At 48.5% G+C, this 12,999-nt stretch overlaps 1 protein-coding gene across 1 annotated transcript in view; it reads right to left on the reverse strand.

Annotated features, from left to right (window-relative positions):
* The window catches only part of ADAMTS2 (ADAM metallopeptidase with thrombospondin type 1 motif 2), a 247,565-nt gene that overhangs the window by 46,093 nt on the left and 188,473 nt on the right, over window positions 1–12,999 (reverse strand). Inside the window, exons 7-10 of the mRNA XM_025924101.2 lie at window positions 6,574–6,679; window positions 5,719–5,862; window positions 5,092–5,224; window positions 3,639–3,752 (exon numbers count right to left, since the gene is read on the reverse strand). Coding sequence (XP_025779886.1) covers window positions 3,639–3,752; window positions 5,092–5,224; window positions 5,719–5,862; window positions 6,574–6,679 — 497 coding nt within the window. The remainder of the gene's footprint in view (window positions 1–3,638; window positions 3,753–5,091; window positions 5,225–5,718; window positions 5,863–6,573; window positions 6,680–12,999) is intronic.

Genomic DNA, 12,999 nt, shown 5'->3' on the forward strand with positions numbered 1-12,999 from the left:
GGGAAATGGTGGATACACAACACTGAGTAAGCAGGGGCATAATCTGGCTGTGGAGGCCAAGAGCGGACAACGTGCTTGGGATGAGCTGCTGGAGAATGTGGACAATGAGGATCCTAGGAGGCCACACTGTGTCCTGAGCCTAATCTCTGTCATTCCCTGTGGGGGTGGGGGGGTGGGGGGGGTGGTGGTGGTGCTGGGGCCAGAGGGAAAGGGACAGCTGAACACTTCACAGCCATGCCTCCCCATCCCTGAGATGTCCTGCTATTTCTCCAATGAGGCCAGACTTCTGCCTGCACCCTCCTCACTCCCCTGTTTTGCAGGAAAGGGGAAGGTAAGGGAGGGCTGCCTCCCAAATAAAAAATTACATGCAATAATGACTAAGACTGCAACATACAAACACACACAGGCAGAGGAGTGTGATAGGTCCCAGGAGGTGCGCCTGCCTCTTCCTGTGTCCCTGCACCCACCCCCTCCACACACACCAAGAATCCCTGATGTGGGTCAGTTTTCCCTGTGCTCTTGTGAACCAGGGTGGGCTGACCCCAGCCCCAGCTCTGCCCCGGATGCCTTCAGCACTGCTCTGTTATTTAACAAACAGAATGTAATGTTATTTACTGGGCTAAACGAACCAGGGTCCCACCACCTAAAATGAAGGAAGGGCAGTGGCCAGGTCAGTGGTTTCTGTGAGGAGGAGCGCTTTGGCCACATCTGGGCACCTTCCTTACCAGACATCACCTCCCCTCACCCTCCTCACAAGAGAAGGGGGGCCGACTGGCTGGAAGTGCAGGCATTCTCTGGCCCATGTTTCTCCCAGCGGCTGGGGGTCCTGTGGGGTAAAAGCCTGTGCAGGGCTGCCTCCCACCGCATCCACCTTCTCTCTGTGCAGGGTGGACGGGTCGAAAGTAAGGACACGGATGGGGCAGGAAGCCATGCTAGCTAGTCTCAGCCCCCAGCTCAGTGTTTACAAAGCTGGTCATAAGGGATGTGGCAAATGCTCCTGGGCCCGTGTTCCCTCCACTGAGCTCCTGTGCGGGAGGAGGGCTATGTGGTCAGTTCTGGCTTTACAAGATCCCTGGCGTATTACTAACAATAACCCACCTCGAACTTCTAACAGCTCGTGAAGTCTGGGGGGCATTGCCAAATCACCTGGGCGCACTCTTAAAAATCACCAGTTCCCACCCTAACATAACACCAGCATTCTTCACAGAGCTAGAACAAACAATCCTAAAATTTGTATGGCACCAGAAAAGACCCCGAATAGCCAAAGCAATCCTGAAAAAGAACACCAAAGTTGGAGTATCACAATTCCAGACTTCAAGCTGTATTACAAAGCTGTAATCATTAAGACAGTATGGTACTGGCACAAAAACACTTAGCTCAATGGAACAGAATAGAGAATCCAGAAATGGACCCACAAACGTATGGCCAACTAACCTTTGACAAAGCAGGAAAGAATATCCAATGGGAAAAAGAGAGTCTCTTGAGCAAATGGGGTTGGGAAAACAGTGTGGACGTTCCTCAAAAAATTAAAACTAGAACTACCCTACAACCCAGTAATTGCACTACTAGGTATTTATCCAAAGGATAGAAAAATGCTGATTCAAAGGGGCACATGCACCCCAATGTTTATAGTAGCACTATCAACAATAGCCAAAGTATGGAAAGAGCCCAAATGCCCAATGACTGATGAATGGATAAAGAAGATGTGGTATATATATTTAATGGAATATTCCTCAGTAATGAAAAAGAATGAAGTCTTGCCATTTGCAACAACATGGATGGAACTGGAGTGTATTAGCTAAGCAGAATAAGTCAGTTAGAGAAAGACAAATATCATATGATTTTACTCATCTGTGGAATTTAAGATACAAAACAGATGAACATAAGGGAAATAAAGCAAAAATAAGATAAAAACAGAGAGGGTGACAAACCATAAGAGACTCCTAAATAGAGAAAACAAATTGAGGGTTGCTGGCGGGGTGTTGGGTGGGGGGAAGGGCTAAAGGGGTAATGGCCTCTAAGGAAGATACTGGTTGGGATGAGCACTAGGTGTTATATGTAAGTGATGAATCACTAAATTCTCTTCCTGAAAATAAATAAATAAATTTTGATTAAACAAAACAAAACACAAAAAACAAAAAACCACAACAATTCCCAGAGCTTCAAGCAAAAATTTGTACACAGGTGTTTATAGCAGCGCTATTCACAAATACCAAAAGGTGGGAACAATCAAAATGTCCATCAATGTATGAACAGATAAACGAATTGTGGTCTAAGCATGAGGTAGAATATTATTCAGTCACAAAAAGGAACAAAACACTGACACATGCTACAATACAAATGAACCTTAATAACATTCAACAAGAGAAGCCAGACACAAAAGGCCACATATTGTGTGATTCTATTCATGTGGAATTTGAGAATGGGAAAATCCTTAGAGACAGAGGCAGATTAGTGGTTACCAGGGGCTGGAGACAGCTTAATAGGGGAGTCACTGCTTAATGGGGTCTCCCTTTGGGGTGATGAAGTTCTAGAACTACGTAATGGTGACAGGTGCACAACACTGTGAATGTACTAAAAGGCCACGGAATTGTAGAAGATGGTTAAAAGGGCAAATATTAAAAAATTAAATTACTAAATTTAGTACAATTAAAAATTAAAAATAATTTAAAAATAAGACAAAACAAAACAAAACAAAAACAAAAGTAATTCCTGATCCTTACCCTAAACCAAAATCTTTAAGAGTGGGCTTAGAAATCTGTGTCTTGAAGAAGTTCTACCAGGAACTACAAGTAGCCAGAATTTAAGGCCTGCATGGAGGGACCTCAGGCCTGGACGATTTGGGGGCCTTTTTAGGCCTGATGTTGGGGCACAGGTGCTGTGGGCACTCCCCACTCCCCATCCCCAACCACCAGGTCTGCAGGGCTTCTGTGGGCTGAGCCCACATGGTCTGTCATCAGTGGTCTGTCACCCACGCTTTGGCTCCCCTGCATGAGCCAGCCCTCAGCAAGTGATTTGCTGAAGAGTGAGCATGTGATTTCATCTGAGCCTGTGAGAACCAAGCCCAGAGTTTCGGCAGAAAGGACAAGGTAAGAAAAGCCCATCTTTTGTCAAGTTGCTGGAGGGTGGGAAGTGGGTCTGAGGCTGCTGGCAGGTGCCGGGGCAGCCGGCCATGGAGCCTGGAGCCTCCTCAAGGGAACAAGTGTGCCCACCAGGGGGCAAACACAGAGGCCCCAGGGATGGAGAGGCTAAGCTAAGCCTGATGATGCTGGGGCTAGGGACCCAGGTGTCACCAACCCCCAATTTTGGCCTTAAAGTGAAGTGACCCAGTCACCCACAGTGTCCACAAGGGGACAGAAGACTGCCAGAACCCTGAAACTGCTCCTCAGAGTAGGGATTCCTGAATTGGGGGGTGCTTGGAGCACAGTGAGAAACTCTGAGACACCAGGTTTGCTCCGACAGAAGAAATAGTGGGTTCGAAGTGGAGGGGACAGAAACTCTGGTGTCACGTGTGAGGATTTATTAGGAAGGAGATAGGGGTGCCTGGAGAAGACCCCTCACCCAGCTCCACCTGTGGTGCAGGGCCTGTTCCTGGAGATCTGGGCATGTCACACTGCCTGCCCTCTGCTCCCACTCACCTTGCCAGGTGCACACATGGTCCCGTCCAGGGGGGGGCCCTTCTTGGTCTTGCAAAAGTAGGGATTGTCAGGGTGGCTGCACCACAGCTGTTTGCAGGGGTCGAAGGTCCGGAACTAGAAGAGAGAGCAGGGGCAGCTCACCAGGCTGCCTCCCACTGCAGGTCCCTTAGGGTCCCCCAGGGTCCTCTTGGACAGGGTGGAGTCAGGCATGATTTGGTGGCCCATGGTGGCCCACGTGTGGTGCCCTGAGCTCTGTATGATTCTGAGGTTGTGACAACCTCCAGCATGCAGTAGCTGCTTCCTGTCCCTGTGGTGGCTGAGGGGCCTCCCCAGCCTCCAGTCCTTGGCCTCTGCACCTGCCTTGGAGTCTGGACAGACAGCTGGGAGTCAGTATACTTGGCAGGAAGGCTGGTGGGCATCCCTCTGGCCCAGGTACGAGTGGCTGATGGCTAGGAGGGGCTGTCACTGCAGGGCCCTAGGGGCACCTACTATCCCCCTGCTGAGGACTCCACCCCCTAAAGCCCTCCTGGAGCTCTCCCCTCTGCCCTTCTCTTGCTTCAGCCCTTGGTATTTGTTCCGTGAACCTCACAGTCGCCTCTTCTCTGGCCTTTCTGTTTGGCTATGCCCATACCTCTTCCTCTAGGATGTCTCTGAGGGATCCAGCTGACACTCAGATATGGCCATGCTATCCCCCTCTTTAAACATTTCTAGAGCTTCCTGTTGTCATGAGAATCAATCCCCCCAAGTTCTTTAGGCAGTCATGCAAGAGCTTAGACCACCTACATCAGTACCCAAGTTCACCACTTGCTTGCTCTGTGGCCTTAGGCATGTTATCTAAGTCCTCAGTTTCCTCATCTGTAAAGTGGGAATACTTTGCACACTTCCTTCATGCAGTTGAGAGGAGCATTAGGTCAGATACTAACAGACACTAATGCTCTCGCCATACTGCTTGCGACAGGGTGGGCCCTGATCAGCAGGTACAGTCAATCCTGATGACTGGGGTTCCTACTGCTGGCTCTGTCCTGGCACTAGATCCTAGTAACAACTGGTGGGTTCTCTGTACGCTATGTTCCCTCACCTCTAGGCCTTTGCACATGTGATTCCTGCCTTCCAGAATGTTCTCTCCTCCCATTTAGCCTTTATACCTCACTTCTTCCTCGGGGAAGCCCTCCTGAACTCTGAAGGCAATGCAGAGGCCTCACCAGTACTTCCCCGCCATCCCTTCTGATGCCCTGGTCACAGCCCTGGTCACCAGGACCATGTCCAGACTTGCCAGGTGGGCACTGGGTGCCAAGTGGGTGAGGGGCAGTGGATGCAGAGGGAGAGGCTGCTGTCCTGGAGGCCTGCTCCGGCCTGCCCTCTGGAGCCACCCCAACACCAGCTGCCTCCTAAGAAGCTAGCCAGGCAGGGCGAGGTGCCCCCTCCCCAGCCCCCAGGGTGCCCTGACACTCACTGCCGTGCACATCATGTAGCCCAGGCCGAAGTCGAAGCGGCACTGCTCGTTCATGGAGTAATGCAGCCCTGGGAGCTGGGGCAGCGCCGGCCAGTCGTGGGCAAAGGGGTCATCCCGCAGGCAGTCATAGGAGCTGTGAGGAGACACAGAGGTGCCACAAGCGGCCTTCGGTGCCGTGGGGGGAGGGGGGCGTCCAGCCCAGGAGGCAGCCGCAGCCCCTCCTGGAGCCATGGTGGTGGGCCTGTCTGCACACTCCAGCTCTCAGCTGTGCTGCCTCCGCATCTCGGTAGCTGTAAGCTACCCAGGCATCCCATTAAAGGTGCAGCTGCTGCGCCCACTTTTCAGGCCAGGCGGGGCACCCTGACAATGGGATCTCTCCCCACCACACACACACACACACACACACACACACACACACACCTGCACTGCTCTCCCTCTCCCTCCCCTGTGCCCCAGGCTGGAGGGCTGAGGCCTGGGGCTGTGCCCAGGCACATTGGGTTGGGGGCGGGGGGGGGGGGGGGGGGGGGGGGTGGGGGGGGGGGGTGGAGAGGTGCTGTGCATGTGCCTTCCTAGAGCTGAACCCAGGGCTGCGGGGTCACCACGGGACACGCACGGGGAGGTACTCACTGCAGGTAGCGGCTCAGCTCCTGCTGGCTGCAGCGGGACCAGTGGAAGCGGTGGAAGGCTGCCTGCACCAGCGGCGCCATGATGCTGCCCAGCCGCACCTCGTCACCACAGCGGTTGCCCTGCCCATCGTGCTCCATGCCCAGCCTGTGCGGGGGACAAAGGCAGCCTCACTGGACCGTCACCTTGGCCACACTGACTTGGCAGCTGGCGGGCCGCCCCAATCTCCCCCAGCGGCTCCCCGCGCCCCGCCCCCCGCCCGTGGTTTTCTCTGGTCTGCCCTGAGCTGGGTTTTTTGCCAGCTCGGTTCTTAAAACCAAGGACACTTGGGGGCCAGGGTACAGAGGCCTGCCCCTCAGGATCCTGCCCTCCAGGGGGCGCTGTTTCTTGAGAACGCAGTGGAGGCGGAGGCGTATGCAGCCCGGAGTCTCCACCCACTCAACCGATGGGGTGCACATCCCTGCACAGACCCAGAGGTTTACAATCAAGCTTGCCCGGCCCCCAAATTCAGGGGACGCCTGGGGCTTGCACACCTGGTTGGGTTGTGGCTTCCCTGCCTCCAAGCTCTCTAATTCTCGGAGAGGCTCCCTCAGAGCACCTGTTATTCGTGTGTAAAATGGGGTAAGGAGCCCTTGCCCAGGGGCTTGAACGGCATAATGCCTTGAAGGCCCCCAGCAAGGTGGCCCTGGATTTGTTCATTCTACTGAGGGAACTGCCCTGTGCACTGCTGGGGTCAGGATATTACATCCCAAGTGCTTTTCATACAGAGGAGACATTACATCTCAAGTGCTCAGGGCACAGAGGAGAACAGGGGAGCCCCAATCTTCCCCACGCAGCTAGGACAGCAAAGCCACTCACACATGGCCGGTCTCGTGGGCCACCACGAATGCCGAGGAGAAGCCATCCTCGTGGTTCAGAGTGCAGCTACGGACGGGGTGGCACATCCCGGTGACAGGAGCATAGCCTGGGAGGAGACAAAGGGTGGCTCTAGCTCCCAGGCCCACAGCCCTGCCTGAATCAGGGGGCCCTGGCCCCAGTGCCCCCGCCCCCCCCCCCCCACTGTCCCCAGAGCAAACAAGCCAAACCAACTTCCCAGGAGACAGGTGGCCCCAGGCAGCAGCCCTGTCCGTCAGTGTCCACACTGCAGCCGGGGTGAGTGTCCCAGGTCTCAACTGCTAGGACTCCCGGTCCCCTCTGCAGCTTCCTGCCTGCTGTTCTCCTGCACCCCACTTCCCACCTTCCCACTTTGTGGAGTGACCTTCTGGCCCCTGGGCAATACATGGCCTCCACCCCACCTCCCGAAGCTGCAGGAACCCTGGCCCTCTGAACCCACTCCCTCAGGAAGGTCTTCCCTGGGTCCTGTGAGACCCCAGCTCCACCCATTTCCATAGCACATGCAGGGAGTGGTGAGGGTAGGCCCTGAAGCTGCTCAGGCAGAGCTGGACGCCACACTGCCCTGCTGTCACGCAGCCAGGACTGGCGGAGAGGGTTGAGGGAGTAGTTCAGCTGCAGACAAGGCCCTCAGAGCTCTCAGCTGGTGAACCTGCACTCTGGCCGAGGAGATTCTGAGCCACATTCCTGTCAAAGGCCTCCTCTCTTCCAGGGGTCTGTGGGGAAAGGGCCAGAACCAGACCAGGTGCCCCCAAAGGGGAGGGTGGGGAGCAGGAGTAAGGAGTGGGGGGAGCTGCACCAGGCCACATCCCTCTGACATAAGATGCGCAAGGACCCCACCCCCATCCTCACCCCCCTCAGCCAGCCCAACCCCATCCCCACTCAAGGGGCTTTGAAAGAACCATTAAATTCACAGGTAACAGTGAAAAGACACAGTGTGTTTTGCCAACCCAGTGACATTGTGTGGCCCAAAGAAGCAGTCGGGGGAAACGGAGACACACAGGGAGCAACGGGAGAATTAAGGAATGAGCTAGAACATCCCAAGCAGGGAGGGAGGCGAGAAGGACTGTGGGTGGCCAGCCTGTTGAACAGCTGATTCCCCCTGGGTGAGCAGAGTCTGATCACAGGGTGAAGTTGTTCTTCAGATGTCTCCAGGGAAGGCTGGAGGACAGCATTCCCATGGAAGAGGAGTGGGGGGGGGGGGTCATGATGCTGAGATGTACCTACAACTGAGAAAAACCAGAGAATGGGGCCAACCACTTGCCCCTCCCTGGACAAGATAAAGAAGTGCGTACAGAACTGTGTGTGCCAAAGGGGGCCTCTGCTAAGACACCACCTGGAGGCCCACCAAGCAAGGAGCTCTGGCCCTCAGAACCTTGACCCAGCCTCACTCCTTGCAGACCTCACAGGGAGATCCCAGAGCAACTGTTCAAAGGGAAGAGTAGAAGAGAAGGGAAGGAGGCATGGTGGCCCAGGGCTTGCTGGCATTAGACTTGTCTGGAAAAGCATCAGAATCGAACCACTGTCTTTTTTCCCTTGTAATAAACAAGAAAGTCTGTATCTTAAACTATTTTTTTGCTCTGCAGGTTTTGAGTTGATTGTTCTGGCATCAGTGTCCCAGAGCCAAACTTTGAGATCCTCTCTTTGTTGTATGCAAAGCTTGCATGTGCATATGTACCTCCATGCAAGTATTTCACATTCACACTATCTGGCATGTTACATGGCTCTTTATGATCCGAAGATTTGCAAACGTGACTTTTATGTTTTTCTTTATGCCCTTCCCTCTTATTTTATTTTGCTGTTGTTCTTTCTTTCTGAAAACCTTATTAGACAGATATTTTACCTCCTGGATTGAGCCTGTCTTTACTCTCCTATTTTAATCTTTCTGGATGCCTTTGACTTCTTGTTTCAGCTTCTGACTTGTCTCTTTCACCCATCATATCTTTTGTTTCGTAAAAACTCTTTGTTGTCCTCTATTCTTCCTAGTAACCTGCGCTTGGTTTACGGATATATTCTCTCAAACATTCTGCGAGCAACTTCTTTTTTAAAGTTCTTCTCCAGTCTCTAAATGATATCTGTTTCCTCTAGAGTCAGTTCTCCAATTTTGTTTTGCAACTTGGTGCAAATTTTTCATGGTGTAAGTTAAAAAAAAGAGAGAGAGAGAGTGAGGGACCAGCGTGGCTCGTTTGATAAAGTATCTGACTCTTGATTTTGTCTCAGGTCATGGTCTCGTGGTTTTTGAGTTCAAGCCCTTCATTGGGCTCTGTGCTGACAGCTCAGAGGCTGGAGCCTGCTTCAGATTCTCTGCCTCCCTCTCTCTCTCTGCCCGTCCTCTGCTCATCTCTCTTGCTCTCAAAACATAAACAAACATGAAAAAAAAAAAGAGAAAAAAAGAAAGTCTGGCCATCTTTAGCTGTGCTTTCACATTTTGAAACAAAGGATGAGGTCACTTACTATAGAAGTTGTGTTGGTTTCTCTCCCTGTGGAACAATTCCGTTCTCCATTAGAGCTCTCCCCTGGACAAAAGGGCTGGCAGACCTCTCCATTTGTCATCTGGCTTAGCTTGCAGGGCGCTAACAGCCCCTCAAAATGAAGAGGCACCAACACCAAGTAGGAGACTTACTCTGTGCTCAGTAGGACCTGAAGACACATTCTGTGTTCCCACCTGAGTCCCACTGTGGTGCCCATCTGTGTGACAAAGGGGGCAAGGGCGGTGCCACAGAGATGTTTTGTTGACAGACACTGATTTGGGCTCTGATCAGGGTTACTCAGGAAGTCTCCCTAGTTGTGCAAATATGAGCAAGTGGTCAGAGAGAGAAGCTAAAGGTTATAAGAGTGGAGGAAGATGCAGGGAAGTTCAGCATAATAATTCATGGAAGGGAGTGGTGGACATAATGAGCATGTATATTGTAGAAATAAACTAGATAACTAGAATGATCAACCAGAAACAAATGGAAAATGACTATCTGTAGAAAATGGGGATGGGGTAAACCGGGCCCACTCCTCTGAATATGTATTTTATGCAGTTTTTTTTAAAGCTTTTTCTTTTGAAATGTGATATGCATCCATAAAAATGCACAAGTCATAGGATACAACAAGTGAACCATCACAAAAGGATCTCACCCATGTAGCCACCTCCCCAGTTCAGAAATACAACTGTATCAGCACAGCAGAAACCCCTTCTTGCTGCCTCCAACCACGACACCCTCTCTCCTCCCCCCCCTCCTGACTTTTAATGCCACAGATTAGCTTTGTCCGCTTCCAAACTTGAAATAAGCAGGAACCATCAGTATATAGTCTTCTCTGCCTGGCATCTTTCACTGTTCAATGCGTGAGATTCATCCACGGTGTGTAGAAATAGCTGCAGTTCTTTTCCCGGCTGTATGAATAGATCACATTTCCTTTATCCACTCTCCAGCTTATGGACTTAAGTTTCTCCCTGTTTACGAGTTACTAGAAGTAAGGCTGTTAGGAACACTCCCGCACAATCTTGCACATGTGTCTGCATGTGGTGGGGGCGTGTCTAAGAGACTAGCCATCCTGTAGGCACATGTCTGGCTTTCACAGACACTGCCAGACAGTTTCCCAAAGTACTTGTATGAATTTTATATTCCTATCAGTAGAGAGTGAGAATGACATCCCCATTGTCACTGAGATTTGGCATTTTCAGTATTTTTAAAATTTTAACCACTCGGTTAGGTGTGTCCTGATATCTCACTGTGGTTTTAACTCATTTCCCTAATGTTAATTAAGTTGAGCACCTTTTCCTATATTTACTGATCAATTTAGGTTTTTTATAAGCCTGATAAAATCTCTTGCACATTGTTCTATTGGGCTGTTTAATTATTATTTTTAATTTTTTTAATGTTTATTTATTTTTGAGACAGAGTGTGAGTTGGGGAAGGGCAGAGAGAGAGGGAGACACAGAATCCAAAGCAGGCTCCAGGCTCTGAGCTGTCAGCACAGAGCCTGATGCGGGGCTCGAACTCATGCACCACAAGATCATGACCTGAGCCAAAGTCAGACGCTTAACTGACTGAGCCATCCAGGCACCCTGGGCTGTTTAATTATTACTATCAATTTGTCAGAGCTCATATACTTCAGATATAAGTTCTTTGTTAGATATATGTATTATGAATATTTTCCCCAATGGATTGACAGGGCTTTAATGAACCAAAGTTCTTAACGGTAATGTTTAACGTTATTTATCTTTTCCATTGCAGTTAGTGCTTTTCATCTTTTTTAAAGAAATCTTCTCTTACTCTGAGAAATATGGAGATAGTTTCCTCTATTATCTTCTACAGGTTTTATTATTTCACCTTTCATATCTAGATCTAAAACCTACTTAAGATTTAAGACATCCACAAATATGATATTTGTCTATAAAGTAGATGAACTTCAGTAGATGCATAAAAAGCATTTGACAGAATTCCACTGATCCACTTGTGATAAAAACTCTCAATACAGAGGTCATAGAAGGAACATACCTCAAAATTAATAAAACACATATATGACAAGCCCACAGCTAACATCATCCTCACCAGTGAAAAACTGAGATCTTTTCCTCTAAGATCAGGAACAAGACAAGGATGGCCACTCTCACCACTTTTAGTGAACACAGAATTACAAGTACTAGCAGAGAAGTTAGGGAAGAAAAATAAACAAAAGGCATCCAGATAGGAAGAAAGAAGTGAAACTGTCTCTATTTGCAGATGGTGTGATATTATACACAGAAAACTCTTAAGACTCCACCAAAAAAAATGTTAAAGCTAATGAACAAATTGAGTAGAGTTGCAGGACACAAAATCAATATCCCAAAATTGGTTGCATTTCTATACACTAGTGACGAACTATCAGAAAGAGAAATTAAGAAAACTATCCCATTCACAATTAAATTAAAAAGAATGAAATACTTAGAGATAAATTTAACCAAGGAAGTAAAATACCTGTACACTGAAAACTGTAAGACATAGATGAAAGAAATTGAAGATGATATAAATAAATGGAAAGATATTCTGTGTTCATGGATCAGGAGGGTTAATATTGTTAAAATGTCCATGCTCCCAAAAGCTATCTACAGTTTCAAAACAATCCCTACCAAAATTCCAATGGCATTTTTCACAGAAATAGAAAAAAACAATTCTACTTTTTAAAGACTTGTTTTAGAAGGAGAGAAAGCATGAGTAGGGGAGAGGGGCAGAGGGAAAAAGAGAGAGAGAATCCCAAGCAGGCTCCACACTGAGTGTGGAGCCCAACATGGGGCTTGATCCCACAAGTCTGGGATCATGACCTGAGCCAAAATCAAGAGTTGGATGCTTAACTGACTAAGCTACCCAGGTGCCCCTACAAAAAAGCAATTCTAAAATTTGTATGGGAACCACAAAAGACCCCAAAGAGCCAAAGCAATCTTGGGAAAGAACAAAGCTAGAGGTATCACGTTCCCTGATTCCAAACTATATTACAAATTATAGTAATAAAAACAGTATGGTATTGGCATAAAAACAAACATATAGATGAATGGAATAGAATAAAAGCCCAGAAATAAACACACAAATATATGGTCATTTAATTTACAGCAGAAAAGCCAAGACTATGCAGTAAGGAAAGACAGTCTCTTCAATAAATGGTGTTGGGAAAACTGGACAACCACATGAAAAAGGATGAAACTAGACTACTATCTTATAGCATATATAAAATCAACTGAAAGTGTGACAGATTTGAACATAAGGCCTGAAACCATAAAACTCCTAGAAGAAAACATAGGCAGTAAGCTTCCTGACACCTGTCTTGATGATGATTTCTTCCTGGATTTGATGCCAAAAGCAAAAATAAACATGTGAGACTATATCAAGGTAAAAAAAGCTTCTGCACAGCAAAGGAAGCCATCAACAAAATGAAAAATGCAACCTACAAAATAGGAGAAAATATTTGCAAATCATCTGTCTGATAAGGGGTTAATATTCAAAATATATAAGGAAAACAAACAACTCAATAGCAAAAACAAACAAACAATCCAATTAAAAAATGGGCAGAGGACCTGAATAAACATGTTTCCCAAGAAGACATCCAGATGGCCAACAGCTACATGAAAAGATGCTCAACATCACTCATCATTAGGGAAATGCAAGTCAAAAACACAATAAGGTATCACTCCACACCTGTTCATCTGTTAGAATGGCTCGAATCAAAAAGACTAAGAGATAACAAGGTTGGTGAAGATGTGGAAAAAAGGGAGCTTTCACACATTGTTGGTGGGAATGTAAATTGGTGCAGCCATTATGTAAAACACTTTGTAGATTCCTCACAGAATTTAAACATAAAACTACCTTATGTTCCAGCAATTCTACTTCTGGTTATATATCTAAAGGAAATACAAACACTAACTCAAGAAGA

The sequence above is a fragment of the Puma concolor genome, chromosome A1, assembly GCF_028749965.1.
Source record: "Puma concolor isolate L17-30 chromosome A1, mPumCon1.1.hap2, whole genome shotgun sequence".
Classification (NCBI taxonomy): Eukaryota; Metazoa; Chordata; class Mammalia; order Carnivora; family Felidae; genus Puma; species Puma concolor.